A 15,239-nucleotide genomic window follows, 5' to 3' on the forward strand; every position below is an offset into this window, starting at 1 on the left:
AGCTGTGACTTTGAATTCATGTTTAGGGGTTGAGATTCCTTTGATGTTTGGGTTATTTTGGAGACGGTTGAGAAATAGTTCCAGGGTGAGTACGTAAAGAAGTGGTGAAGGGGGGCAGCCCTGGCGAGTTCCGTTTCTGACGGGGAAGGCATTCGACAGGTGGCCATTGACTTTCACTTGTGCTGTATGTGTAGAGTGTTAGAATTAGGTTGAGTATATTGTCCCCGAGACCAATCAACCGCAGGGTCTCAGTCATGTAGTCCCAGGCCACTCTGTTAAATGCCTTCTCCGCGTCTAGTGAAAGGAACAATTTGGGGTGTTGGCGGCAAATTCGAAAGCCGCGGAACACCCTTTAAAAGCCCTTCTGCCTAGATGAGTTTAGGTAGGAATGGATGTTTATGGCTTTGATAGTGTTATCTCTGGCTTCTGGGTCAGGGATGAAGCCAACTTGGTCTGTAGATATTAACGATGGGATGAGTGGGAGGAGGCGGTTGGACAGAATTTTTGCAAGGATTTTGGTGTCCAAGGATCAAAAAAAGTCACGTGTCAGTGATGCAACGCGTGGGAGGAGCTTAGGACGTTCAGTGCTGCAATACACCTGAAGGTTAACAGCAGCTGTTTCTCTATGGGAAACCTTGTCCACAGTGGCTGACTGCAATCTGCATATTTGAATGCTTCTAATAGACCGGGAGTTTGTGAGTGTATCTCTTGTCCCTGTTTTGCTTGTGTACTATCTAGTAAGTTCACTGCACAATGATCTATTTTTTATTTGCTTGCTTTGCATAAAACCTTTATCCTGAGAGCTGAATCACCAGCAGTATTATGGCTAAAGTGGGATGCAAGAAAAACTAAATATCCTGATACAAACGATCTAACCCAGTGAGTCAATCAATCTGGATTAAGGGAAGGAACTGTTTAATTACTTTTACTTTCCCCCACTATTTATCTCTGCCTGGACATTGTACTCAGAGTGTCATTATTATTTTATTTATATTCACCGTCACATCACCAATTTGAAGATTTATTTTGGCAATTTTAACACATGTATTAGCACCATAATTATTTATCTATTTTATTCACATGTATGCATTTTTTATTCCTGGATTTAAGCTTAGTCGCAGCAGCATATTGTGCACTATTTATTTAAAGCGCATCAATTTTATACTTAGTATAATCTATGTTACTTGTGGCGAGTGAGCTGTCAGGTTTCTTGATTTGTCTTATCATATGGCCTGCTTTTTTAGCTTGTAAAGCTCTGGCCAAAAGTGCTCCACTTTTGTTACCGTGTTCATAAAATAGTTTACGTGTCAGGGAAAATTTTCGTCTCACTCTTTGGTTTAATTTGTCCAGTAAGAGGGATCGCACTCGTGTGAGTTCCTGTAGGGTATGTACAGCTTGTGTCTTTTTATGTGTTGCTTCTTGAGTTTTAATTTGGGTTATTAATCCTTGAATGTGATCTTGCCTCTGTCATTTGCGTTTGGCGGTGAGTGCTAGGGTTTCCCCTCTAATTGTGCATTTGTGTGCTTCCCATTGGCTTAGGGGGTGCATGTCAGGTGTGTTATTTAATTGGAAGAAAGATTCCAGGCAAGAATGTAGGTGATCTAAATTGGCTTGGTCTGTCAATAATGAGGCATCTAGATGCCAGATTTTGGATCTTTCAATAGTTTCTGGAAAGGTGAGCGAAATGGAGATGGGGTGGTGATTAGGGATGAGCTTCGAGTTCGAGTCGAACTCATGTTCGACTCGAACATCGGCTGTTCACCAGTTCGCTGAACAGCGAACAATTTGGGGTGTTCGCGGCAAATGGGAAAGCCGCGGAACACCCTTTAAAAGTCTATGGGAGAAATCAAAAGTGCTAATTTTAAAGGCTTATATGCAAGTTATTATCATAAAAACTGTTTGGGGACCCGAGTCCTGCCTCAGGGGACATGGATCAAGGCAAAAAAAAGTTTTAAAAACGGCCGTTTTTTCAGGAGCAGTGATTTTAATAATGCTTAAAGTGAAACAATAAAAGTGTAATGTCCCTTTAAATTTCATAGCTGGGGGGTGTCTATAGTATGCCTGTAAAGGGGCGCATGTTTCCCGTGTTTAGAACAGTCTGACAGCAAAATGACATTTCAAAGGAAAAAAAGTCATTTAAAACTACTCGTGGCTATAATGAATTGCCGGTCCGACAATACACATAAAAGTTCATTGATAAAAACGGCATGGGAATTCCCCACAGGGGAACCCCGAACCAAAATTTAAAAAAAAATGACATGGGGGTCCCCCTAAATTCCACACCAGGCCCTTCAGGTCTGGTATGGATATTAAGGGGAACTCAGGCCAACAATTAAAAAAAAAATGGCGTGGGGCCCCCCTCAAAATTTATACCAGACCCTTCAGGTTACCCTTATCCGAGCACGCAACCTGGCAGGCCGCAGGAAAAGAGGGGGGACGAGAGAGCGCCCCCCCTCCTGAACCGTACCAGGCCACATGCCCTCAACATTGGGAGGGTGCTTTGGGGTAGCCCCCCAAAACACCTTGTCCCCCTTGCCCGGTGGTTGTGGGGGACTGCGGGCGGGGGGCTTATCGGAATCTGGAAGACCCCTTTAACAAGGGAATCCCCAGATCCCAGCCCTCCCCCCCTGTGTGAAATGGAAAGGGGGTACAAAAGTACCCCTACCATTTCACAAAAAAAGTGTCAAAAATGTTAAAAATGTCATGAGACAGTTTTTGACAATTCCTTTATTTAAATGCTTCTTCTTTCTTCTATCTTCTATCTTCCTTCGGTTTCTTCCTCCATCTTCTTCTTCTTCTGGTTCTTCTGGTTCTTCTGGTTCTTCCTCCGGTGTTCTCGTCCGGCATCTTCCTCCACGGCACCGGCGTCTTCTTCCCTTCATCTTCTGGGCCGCTCCACATCCAGCATGATGGGATGGGAGGCTCCCGCTGTGTGACGCTTCTCCTCTTCTGACGGTTCTTAAATAACGGAGGGCGGGGCCACCCGGTGACCCCACCCCCCTCTGATGCACGGTGACTATCCTGTCCGCCCCCCTCTGAGGTCACGGTGAATGCCACAGGGAAGTCCCCGTGCGTCAGAGGGGGCGGGGTCACCGGGTGGCCCAACCCTCCGTTATTTAGGAACCGTCAGAAGAGGAGAAGCGTCACACAGTGGGAGCCTCCCATCCCATCATGCTGGATGCGGAGCGGCCCAGAAGACGAAGGGAAGAAGACGTCGGAGCCACGGAGGAAGATGTCCGATGAGAACACCGGAGGAAGAACCAGAAGAAGAAGATGAAGGAAGAAACCAAAGGAAGATAGAAGGTAGAAGATAGAAGAAAGAAGAAGTGTTTAAATAAAAGAATTGTCAAAAACTGTCTCTTGTCATTTTTAACATTTTTGACACTTTTTTTTGTGAAATGGTAGGGGTACTTTTGTACCTCCTTACCATTTCACACAGGGGGGAGGGCCGGGATCTGGGGGTCCCCTTGTTAAAGGGGGCTTCCAGATTCCGATAAGCCCCCTGCCCGCAGACCCCCACAACCACCGGGCAAGGGTTGTGGGGATGAGGCCCTTGTCCCCATCAACATGGGGACAAGGTGTTTTGAGGGGCTACCCCAAAGCACCCTCTCAATGTTGAGGGCATGTGGCCTGGTACAGTTCAGGAGGGGGGGGCGCTCTCTCTTGTCCCCCCCTCTTTTCCTGCGGCCTGCCAGGTTGCGTGCTCGGATAAGGGTCTGGTATGGATTTTTGGGGAGACCCACGCTTTTTTTTTTTTTTTTGGCGCGGGGTTCTCCTTAAAATCCATACCAGACCTGAAGGGTCTGGTATAGATTTTGAGGGGGACCCCACGCCATTTTTTTTTTTTTTTAATTTTGGCCGGGGTTCCCCTTAATGCATGATCCATGTCCCCTGGGGTAGGACCCAGGTCCCCAAACACTTTTTATGACAATAACTTGCATATAAGCCTTTAAAATTAGCACTTTTGATTATTCATGTTCGTGTCCCCTTTAACGGTGTTCGAACAAATTTTTTGCCTGTTCACATGTTCTGGTGCGAACCGAACAGGGGGGTGTTCGGCTCATCCCTAGTGGTGATCTGAAAGAAACATGGGTTTGATCGAGGCTTTGGTTAAGAAGTGTAAGTCCTGTTGGGTTATGAAAAGGTAGTCAATTCTGGAGTATCTGTCGTGGGGGGCGGAGAAGAAAGAGTAGTCTATTTCTTTCGGATGTAATGTGCACCATGTGTCATGTAGAAGTAGATTGTGAATTTGAGAATCGATCTGGTGTAATACTGGGTAGGGGATGGATGAGGCGCCTGTGGATGAGTCAAGGATAGGATTGAGGGGGACATTGAAGTCGCCCCCTAATATCACTATTCCCGATTCAAATGAGGATAGGAGGGAGGCGATTTTACGAAAAAAGGGAACTTGCTTCACATTTGGAACGTAGATGTTGGCCAGGGTAATTACGTAGGAAACCTTTGATAAAGAGATGGCGGCCTTCCTGGTCTGCCAGCGATTCCGTTATTTCAATAGGACAATGTTTCGCAAATAAGATAGAAACTCCCTTTCATTTGGCCAAAGGGTTTGATGCATGGAAGGCTTTAGGATAGTGAATGTTGTCAAGTTTCGGAATACAGTATGTTCTGAAGTGAGTTTCTTGCAGATAAATATCTGCTTTGTGGTTTTTCATCAATGAGAGGACTTATGAGCGCTTTTCAGGGATGTTTAGACCTTTGGTGTTTAGGGAGAGGAGATTCACCTTGAGGGGAGCTGTTGAAGTTTCTGGAGGCATTGTTTAGTGTGGAGTCTGTATCAAGATGTTACCTATTGGGGTGTAACGGGATATAGCGTAATGAGTATAAGTTCTTCAAGGAGAGGAGTGGGGAAGGGGGAGGGAGTGGAATGGGGTGAGAGAGGACGGGGGGAATGTGGTGGTTAAGTGGGTGATTAGGAATTAAGATGGTGTTGCGGGTGATAGCACAAGTGTTTTGAGGAGAGGGATATGAGGGGAGACAATACCGGAGGATGAAGTACGCCAGCTTCCTGGGTCCACAAGGGATTTCCGGATGCAGTCAGCAGAAATTCTAAGAATCTGCTGTGTGGGGAGGTGGGAGGTTCAGTCGAGACTTGTCTAACCCCGTCACAGAGGATTAAGGATCATATGTCAGAGAATAGGTGTAATGCATTGTGGAGAGGAGTGGAGATTTAGACATATATGAGGAGAATAGTGTTATGTTGGTGTTGCAGTATAGCAGCTCAATGTATATAGTTGAAAGTCATCGCTAGTTATGTCACTTAGTAAGGAACAATAAAATATAAACCAAGATAAAACGTTACTAAATAGGAGAAAACAAGGAACAAACCATAGTAGTGCTTTAACAGTTAGTTTGTGAGGCATCATATAAAGTACCATTCTGTATCACATGGTGTTGGAGGAGCGTTAATGAGTTGACGTGTTGATGTTGAGACATGTAACAAACTCTGTGTGCTGAGGTTATGTACCTGGGGTTTTAGCTTAATAGTGTGTTAGTATAGTAAAGTGAGAGTAGATCGGTTGTGAGTGGTGTTGTTGAGGTTCCTGAAGAGCTATGGGTGAACGTGTAGAATACAGCAGCAGCTCCTACAGCAGTATGTTATTCCAGGACAAGAGGGAGGCTGGTGAGGTCGAATATAATCGTACTTTGGAGGTAGGGTTATGATAGTGAGTATAGTGGTGAGGCGATATTTCGTGATTCAGACTATCCCACAGTATGTATAGGCATGTATCCAACACATCCATACCTATATAAGCATCCCCCCCCCCCCCCATTAAGGGGTATGATATGGAGTTTAAGGACCCTTTTCAGTTCCTTCCCTCTTAACCTGTGTTTTTGAAGATAGAAAAACATCAGAAACATAAACGTAATCATTTGTGTGCGATTGATATGGTAGTGTTCATTATAAAGCTTCAAGTTTAAATTGGAAGCAATGTTTTCCTTGAGATCAGTAGGCTCAGTAACAGTAATAGTGACCTGCCTGCACTTTGTCTTCTTCGGCCTTAGGCTAGGCGGGATTATCGCTTCAAGTAGTGTCCACGTTAGGATGAGGGTCTCTGTTGTTTTTATGCTTCCTGTGGTAATGGTGCAGTCATTGTTATAAATACAAGGTTGGAGCCTTTGTGTAGATAAGAATATGGGCTAGCTGCAGTTTAGGTTATTATGAGGGGGCGAAGATTGTCTGTCTTAGATGCAGATTGCACCATTATGTGGTTTTGTGGGTTTCCGTAGTGTTGGTTGGCATTATGAGGGACCGCTATTGCAGGTCCGTTAGTCTGATTTGGTGATTAGTGACGGGGTTATACTCCAGAGGGTGAAAAATTTGCCTTTAAATGGTGCCCAGTAGTCCTTGGTGATGGATCAGTTTGTCCATTGAGAGTATGGAGGGGTGCATGTAAGGTTCTTATAGGGAATTGTGGGTTGTTCTGGTAGAGAAGACAAGGTGGGGATAGGGGTGGGTTGTTAGTAGTCCATCCATTAACTCTTCAGAAGTTGGAGGTAGGTATGTTGCCCCATTCGGCTGTAAATCTTGTAGTGTTTTGTTGGGGGCATTACATACAAGGAGGAATCACCTTGTGAGGACAAAAGCTTTAAGCTTTCGGAGGTGGAGAATACCAGGGTTTGGGTATATGACATGTCTGTCAGACAAAGTAGTCTGGGGTGCTAAGTTTTGGAAACAGTATTGCGTAGAAATAAACAAACTATGTGTAACAGTTAGAGAACCGAAAACTGAAAATATATAATTTACAACTTATTGGACCTCGGGGAGTGTAGGTAAACAGAATGTTCTTAGGAGTGAACAAAGACTGTGCGACTTCCAAGTCAGGCTTCTTGGCGGGATCTCCTGTGCGCCGGTGAGGCCGAGGGGCTTCCATTTGCAGGATGACGGCGTGCTTGATATGGAGGGGTTGTTGGAGGTGATCTCTGTCGACGTGGCCTTTCTGCGTTCCATTCCATGGGATCTTCTCCATGATCTGCATTCCAAGGGGCTGATATGCGATGTTCGCTGTACCAATCAGGCAGGCGCACGGTTGGTATGTTTAGAGCATTGCAGAATTGTTGCAAATCTTCCAGAACCCGGAGCAGGGCGGTGCGACCCATTGCCAAGGCTGAGAGGCAGAAGGGAAATTTCCACCTGTATGAAATGTTTCCGGTGTTGAAGGGTGATAGGCGACAGATACTGGAAGAGTTTAATTGCTGAGCCCTCATGTAGGATCTGTCGCCTTTCCCTGGCACGTTTTATGAGTTTCCTCTTTCAGCGGAAAATTCACCAGGCAACAGATGACATCGCATGGGGGGTCCGAGTCCCTGCCCCTAGGACGTAGTGCCCTGTGTATGCATTCAATCTCAATTGGTGAGTCATGGGGTCTATCTAGTAAGCCATTGAAAATAGATTGCACGCATTGTTGGAGATTGCTAGGATCGTCGGTTTCAGTGAGGTCTCTCACTCTTATATTATGTCTACGACCCCTATTGTCAAGGTCCTCCAAGTGTCTGTTCATCTCCCTGAGCTGGAAAGAATGGTGGTCAGACACTTGCTGGACCTGTGCTATGGCGTTCTGCCTGCTTGTAGTAGTTTCCACTCTTTCTAATCGTGCTGCCACTGCTTAAATGTCCAGCAGGAGGTCTCCTATGGCAGCTGACAGAGTATTCTTAATGTCTTGTGCAATGCTTTGTAGATCATGCAGGCATAAAGGCTGTGCTGAGCTAGGTGTGGGAGATGAAATGTTTGCTTGGCTGTGAATAGCGCGTTCTGGGCTGCAGCTGGCAGACCGCGTGGAATGGGAGGAAGCCTGTGAGGGGGGGTTGCGGGTCCTGCTGCAGTGTCCTGAATAGCGCAGGTATGTTGCCGCTCAGCTGGGTTTCTCCATCCCGAGGAGATCGGGATCTTGTGGTTGATGAGTTCCGGTCTCCCTTACCCATCTTGGTCGGGTTATGGTCCTCTCCTAGGCTGATATTTGTCCTCGTCGAGCGGGAGCCAGAGGATTAAGCGGCCATTCTCTTCCGGCGCCAAGCCACGCCCCTTTATTTTCTATTCTATGCCATTTTTTTTCTATTCAATTTTTTTCTATTCTTTTATTTTCTATTCTGTTCTGTTTTACTCTATTATATTCTATTGTATTATTTTCTATTATATTTTATTCTCTTCGGAAATTCAAATTCGGTTTGAAAACTATTTGAATTTCGTCCGAAATTTTGATTCGTTATTTCAGATTCGTTTAAATTCGTTGCTATTGTAATAATGAAAAATTTGTCCGAATTTTAATTCAGAATAAAATGAACTGGGCATCCTGTAAGCTCTGTAAATAGATACACAGCAAGTGTTTCTAAACTGTGGGAAACCAACTTATAGGGACCGTTGACCAGTGAGCCATGCTAAATACACAGCTGCTGGTGTGTGCTGTGAGACAAAGGGCTGATGCACCAATCCAAGCACATTGTACTTTACTTCCTTTTTCTTTTTTTCCTTTTTTTTTACTGAATTTTATGAAACTATCATGACTGACATATCAGAGTTCTGTTCCCCATGGCAGTTTTGTGATGCTGTGGTTCGTATTGCAACCCACTGTGCCAAAGAAAGGTGCTGCATGCAGTGCTTTTTTCAGCATACTCCACAGCAATGTGGTGTAAACCAACACAATAAAAAGTAAGACATTTTGCACTGGGTGCGCTGGAAATAACTACCAGAGTAGCCCGACTGCATCTGGTGTGAATGGGCTCTTTGTCGTAATTTTTGAGAATAAATTATTCCAGTGTATAAGCAGCTAGAGGGGTCAAAGATTGCTTGTTTTAAAGTTATTTTGATGCTAGCTAAGAATATGTTAATGCTTTAATGCCCATAGTGTGGGCACAGGTGCACTTTAACAGCCACTTTGATGGCCATTGGGCCGCAAATACAGTTTGCTTTTGACATCAGTTGATTCTGAGATGATACAAACTTAAGTACATTTGACATTCTTCTGTCCTGCATTTGACCTGCTTAAAGCTGCTTTTGCATTTCAATACACATCTATATTAAGAGAAGTGGTTCTAATGAAAACAAAACCAGGCCCTTAAAGTCTTCAGAGATTTTTTCCCCCCAAAATACATGGCTATGTGCCAACCAGAGCTTATCTTTCAGCCTTGCTGGATGATATATAGGCTTATGTAGAAAAGATACAGTGCCTTGAAAAAGTATTCATACCCCTTGACATTTTCCACATTTTCTCATGTTACAACCAAAAACATAAAATGTATTTTATGTGATAGACCAACACAAAGTAGTACTTAATTGTGAAGTGGAAGGAAAATGATAAATGGTTTTCAAATATCTGAAAAGTGTGGAGTGCATTTGTATTCAGCCCTCATCACTCTGATACACCTAACTAAAATCTAGTGAAACCAATTGCCTTCAGAAGTCACCTAATTAGCAAATAGAGTCCACCTGTGTGTAATTTATTTTTACTATAAATATAGCTGTTCTGTGGAGTCCTCAGAGGTTTGTTAGAGAACCTTAGTGAACAAACGGCATCATGAAGGCCAAGGAACACACCAGACAGGTCAGGGATAAAGTTGTGGAGAAGTTTAAAGCAGGATTAGGTTATAAAAAAAAATGTCCCAAGCTTTGAACATCTCACGGAGCACTGTTCAATCCATCATCCAAAAATGGAAAGACTAGGGCCCAACTGCAAACCTACCAAGACATGGCTGTCCACCTAAACTGACAGGCCGGGCAAGAAGATCATTAATCAAAGAGGCAGCCAAGAGTCTGTCCACAGGACAACTATTAGTTGTGCACTCCACAAATCTGGCCTTTATGGAAGAGTGGCAAGAAGAAAGCCATTGTTGAAAGAAAGCCAGTAGAAGTTCCATTTGCAGTCTGCAAGAAGGCATGTGGGGGACACAGCAAACACGTGGAAGAAGGTGCTCTGGTCAGATGAGACCAAAATTGAAGTAACACTCTTTTAGGCCAATGAAACGAACACTGCACCAGCATTTGCATCACACTGAACACACAATTCCCAATGTGAAACATGGTGGTGGCAGCATCATGTTGTGGGGATGCTTTTCTTCAGCAGGGAAGCTGTTGAAGATAAAGCATTGAGCTGGTGGGAAGATGGATGGAGCCAAATACAGGGCAATCTTAGAAGAAAACCTGTTAGAGTCTGCAAAAGACTTGAAACTGGGGCGGAGGTTCACCTTCCAGCAGGACAACGACCCTAAGCATACAACCAGAGCTACAATGGAATGGTTTAGATCAAAGCATATCCATGTGTTAGAATAGCCCAGTCAAAGTCCAGACCTAAATCAAATTGAGAATCTGTGGCAAGACTTGAAAATTGCTGTTCACAGACGCTCTCCATCCAATCTGACAGAGCTTGAGCTATTTTGCAAAGAAAAATGGGCAAAAATTTCACTCTAGCTGTACAAAGTACCCAAAAAGACTTACAGCTGTAATTGCAGCGAAAAAGGAGGTTCTACAAAGTATTGACTCAGGGGGGCTGAATACAATTGCACACCACATTTTAAACATATTTATTTGTAAAAAATGTTAAAAACCATTTATCATTTTCCTTCCACTTCACAATTATGTGCCACTTTTTTAGTCTATCACATAAAATCCCAATAAAATACATTTCCGTTTTTGGTTGTAATACGACAAAATATGGAAAATTTCAAGAGGTATGGATACTTCAAAACATTGTATTTGGCCTGGGCAATGCCGCAAAACTGATATACCACAACCTTAAGTTGTAATCAGAAGAGCCTGCAGGTAAAACACCATCTACCCAAAAACTTGAAGTCACCAAATTTTCAAAATGTAAATTGCCATTTATCAAAAAATGTCTATTGCCAAGTTTCTATACCAGGACAGTATCAGGAAATCTGCAACTGTTACAAATGTGTGTTTTATATTGTTATGATTTTTACCTACAATTACGTTTTGGTATATTTAGCTAATAATGTTTTTATGCCATTTACAGTTCCTAGGCTGCCTGTTTTTCGTGTACTACGTCCTTGTCACCCTGTGTATTCCAGTGTTTACCAATATGAGCAAACAGCCATTCAGTGTAAAGACTTTGGTGTTATCCATCTTCCATGCTACACTACCAGGTGAGAAGAATCTTTGCTCCCTTCCAATTCTTTAGTCCCTTGAATCAAGAGAATATTAGTGGGGGTGGAAACCCTTGTGACAGACCATTTGGCCATGATAGGACCTGGTGGCAAGGAATGAAGATGTCTTGCTTTCTTCCGTAACTATGCTTTCTTTGTGCACTGATTTGGCAGTCCCAAGAGTACTGCCACTGAGCACACAGTGCTATCTGATTAGAAGGTGGAGGTTGGCAGAATTTTAAGTACCTCATTCCCTTCTGTTCAGGTTTTTCCTTTTTATTTATTTTTTTATTATTTCTAGACCTAAATAGGTTAGATTTATCAAAATGTTTACTCTTTTCAATAATATAGTGTCGTTTTTTGTGTTTTTACAGGTACCTTTGTGCTGCTGCTGTCATTCTTCGCATTCTTGCACTGTTGGCTGAATGCTTTCGCAGAGATGCTCCGCTTTGCAGATCGCATGTTTTACAAGGTGACATCTCTTCATCATTTAGTCTGTATTCAGGTGTAATATGTGATTTGTGCTTAATATATCTATCTAGTAGTATAATGGGTAAGCGTATTGACAAATGAGTTCCCTGAAAGAGTGTGGCAAACACTTCAAAGCAGTTCCAGCATTCTGCAACAAAATAGGGGTAATATCTGGATGAATATGGCTAACATACAGTGTGGAACTTAGGGCAGTGCAAAGTTGAAAATCATACTGTATTTGTTTATTGCCTGTCCAAAAAGAAATAAATGCCATGATGTTTGTCACTCCAGTGTTTAACCACTTGCTTACTGGGCACTTAAACCCCCCTCCTGCCCAGACCAATTTTCAGCTTTCAGCGCTGACACACTTTAAATGACAATTGCACGGTCATACAACACTGTACCCAAATTAAATTTTTAGCATTTTTTCCTACAAATAGAGCTTTCTTTTGGTGGTATTTAATCACAGCTGGGGTTTTTATTTTTTGCTAAACAAACAAAAAAAGATGGAAAATTTTGAAAAAAAAAATCATGTTTCATAGTTTGCAATAAAATTTTGCATAATTTTTCACCTTCATTGATATGTGCTGATGAGGTGGCACTGGTGGGCACTGATAGGCTGCACTGGTGGGCACTAATGGGCACAGTTAAGGCGGCACTGATGGGCACAGATAAGGCAGCACTGATGGGCACAGATAAGGCGGTACTGATGGCCACTGATAAGATGGCACTGATGGGCCCTGATGGGTGGCACTGATTGGTGGCACTAATGGGCACTGGTAGGTGACACTTATGGGCAGCACTGTTGATGAGGCACTGATGGGCCCTGATGGGTGGCATTGATTGGTGGCACTAATGGGCACTGGTAGGTGACACTTATGGGCAGCACTGTTGATGAGGCACTGATTGTGGGCACTGATAGGTGGCACTGATGGGTGGCACTGTGCGCACTGGTAGGTGGCACTGGTGGGCACTGTTGTGTACTGCTAGGTGGCACAGGTGGGCACAGATGAGCTTGGGGCAATCTCCTTGATTGGGACTGATGTCCCTCTCACAGCCGCCGGTGATCGGCCTTTTTTTTCTCATGCTGTCAGCGCGAGGAGAAGAAAATAGCCGATTACAGAATCTGTTGACATCACATGATCAGCTGTCATTGACTGACAACTGATCACGTGGTAAGGGCTGCGTGCCACCCTGCAGGGGGCACGCAGGATGCTTGGGCACGGGAGGACGTCAATAGACATACTCCCGGCAAAGTAGGTCCGCACTGTAGCCGTCATTCGGCTATAGCGCGCATCTGAAGTAGTTGAAATGGTTCTGCTAAACCACATAGCTAGGTAGATGACACTACAATGTAGTGTTCCTGAACCCCAAATCTCCTAGTACAAATTTCTTAGTTACCATGATATGTTGTATATATCCCCGACTGACAGCTGAATGAGCAGGGCAGGGATGAGTCACTGGTTGTTAGTAAGCAAGTGGATGCCAGCTTCTGGCAACCAGCATCCCTGAGCTGGAACTGTCACATTTAGCCCGAGTTCACACTATAGCGATCACAGACATCACATGTGATTCACACCCACACTGTGGTGCCGATCGCATGCGATATCTGTGCAATGCGAGTTCAGCCATACAGTTGTGTGGCTGAACTCTCATTGGATTCACACAAAACAAAGCTGCAGGGACTTTTTTTCCCTCGCACTGGAATCAGATCGCATGGATGTTCACACCCATTTGATCAGGTTTCTGTCCAAATCCTCAGTTCGCACTGCGATCTGTGAACCGAACAGGGGGTGTCAACACCATTGTATTGACACCCACAGCGGTTCGCAGAGGGCAATGTGAACTGCCTGTGGGAGAGATGTGAAGCGGGAATCGGCGCTAGAATTGTGCTCGTTCCCGCATCGCTACAGTGTGAACCCAGGCTTAGAAGTGGTAAGAATTCATGACTTTTGCACCCAAGTTTCCAAAGAGTAAGAACCTCTGTCAGTCCACTCCTCTCACCCAAAAGCCAGTTAGAGAAGGGAACTTGGTGCCAGATTTAGGAAGGAAGCAGACGTCCAGGCTAGAGTTCTGAGTCTATAGGCCTTCACCTTCCATTGTGGCTGGAGCAGCAGCATCGTCAGCCACACAGAGCGGGTTCGCCGGTCTTCATCTACATTTACTGCATTTACGTCTGGAGTTAAGCCACGATCTATGAGGGCCCCCCCCCCTCCCCACCATCAGTACCCACAGCAGGATTAGTGCCAACCCACCAAACACTCTGCATCACAAAACAAAGCAAGACTCTAAACAGGTAAATAAAATTGTTTGCCATCCGGTTCTTCAGATACTACTGCTCTCATGCAGCATATTACAGAGCAGTGCCACATCACCTGTTTTGGATTACCATATTAGCTCAGGCCCACTTAACCCCTCCCTGCATTTGTTGCTTGCTCTTTTCATTAACATTAAGCTTTGTTCAAGTTCTTACCTTCTTGAACTGGGAGTATCTGGAAGCCACTTGGCATCACCATTAGTGCCTTGTTTTTTGACATTGTCCCTATCTGTTCATAGTATTTACATAGCCTTTGTCTAATTGTTCACCTTCCAGGAGCGTTGGAGTCCTGCAGGGAGACTTGGACATAGCAAAATCACTCCAGGGCCCCAGGCAGCGTAGCCTCTGGGGATTTATACTATCTGTTTCTGGCTGCTCTTATGATACTCTAGGTGACTCTGTTACAGTTTAAGCTGATTAACAAAACCTGGGCACAGTTACCCATAATTATACTGTATTTTAAGTGCATCACTATCATTGTTCTTCACTTCAACCCTTATGTCTGTCTACCTTTACCTATGTTATTTATAAATATATTTAGTTTGTTTTACTAAATGGTCTGGTGCCTGAGTTCTTTAAAATAGCATTATAGCTGGGTACTAATGTCATTGTCAGTGATATCTCTGTGAAATTGTGTTGGAGTACTCAGATTGGTGTGTCAGAGGGACTGGGAAGTTTGAAGCCAGCAACAGATGACCTATCTTAACTAGCCACTCCTTTGGGGGTAATGCTATATATACATTTTCTAACCTTTTGAGGTTTATTTTTGTGGCTGATTGTTGTCATATTGAAAGGTGTCATTTATGGTTTCATGGTGGTGGCAATGTTAAAGGGATGTTGTTTTTTTTCCAAGCTTTTAGATAATTTAAACTACAGGTACAAAAACATAACTTGCATATATACCAAAATAGTTTCAAAGGATATAAATTCTCTTTGAGTGCACTAAATGTTTTTGCAAACCCATTTCTTCCTTTGGGAAAGTAGTGGTGACCTCTTCACTGTGCTGTACATAGCCTATGCAAAAAGCAGAGCTGTTGAAGTGACCCACCAAGTCCAGTGGACGGTCACCCAGAGACTGCAGAAAACTAGAGGAGGTGCATATTAGGGATGAGCCAAACACCGCCCGGTTCATTTCGGATCCAGAACATGCGAACGGACCAAAAGTTTGTGCGAACATTCGAACACCATTAAAGTCTATGGGACTCGAATGTGAGAAATCAAAAGTGTGAATTTTAAAGGCTAATATATAAGTTATAGTCGGGAGCAGTGATTTTAATGATGCTTAAAGTGAAAAAATAAAAGTGAAATATTCCTTTAAATATCGTACCTGGAGGGTGTC

General features: G+C 43.9%; 1 protein-coding gene across 1 annotated transcript in view; it reads left to right on the forward strand.

Annotated features, from left to right (window-relative positions):
• The window catches only part of LOC141127282 (sterol O-acyltransferase 2-like), a 196,812-nt gene that overhangs the window by 142,155 nt on the left and 39,418 nt on the right, over positions 1 to 15,239 (forward strand). Inside the window, exons 10-11 of the mRNA XM_073613568.1 lie at positions 10,983 to 11,112; positions 11,487 to 11,584. Coding sequence (XP_073469669.1) covers positions 10,983 to 11,112; positions 11,487 to 11,584 — 228 coding nt within the window. The remainder of the gene's footprint in view (positions 1 to 10,982; positions 11,113 to 11,486; positions 11,585 to 15,239) is intronic.

Source organism: Aquarana catesbeiana, linkage group LG02, assembly GCF_042186555.1.
Source record: "Aquarana catesbeiana isolate 2022-GZ linkage group LG02, ASM4218655v1, whole genome shotgun sequence".
Lineage (NCBI taxonomy): Eukaryota > Metazoa > Chordata > Amphibia > Anura > Ranidae > Aquarana > Aquarana catesbeiana.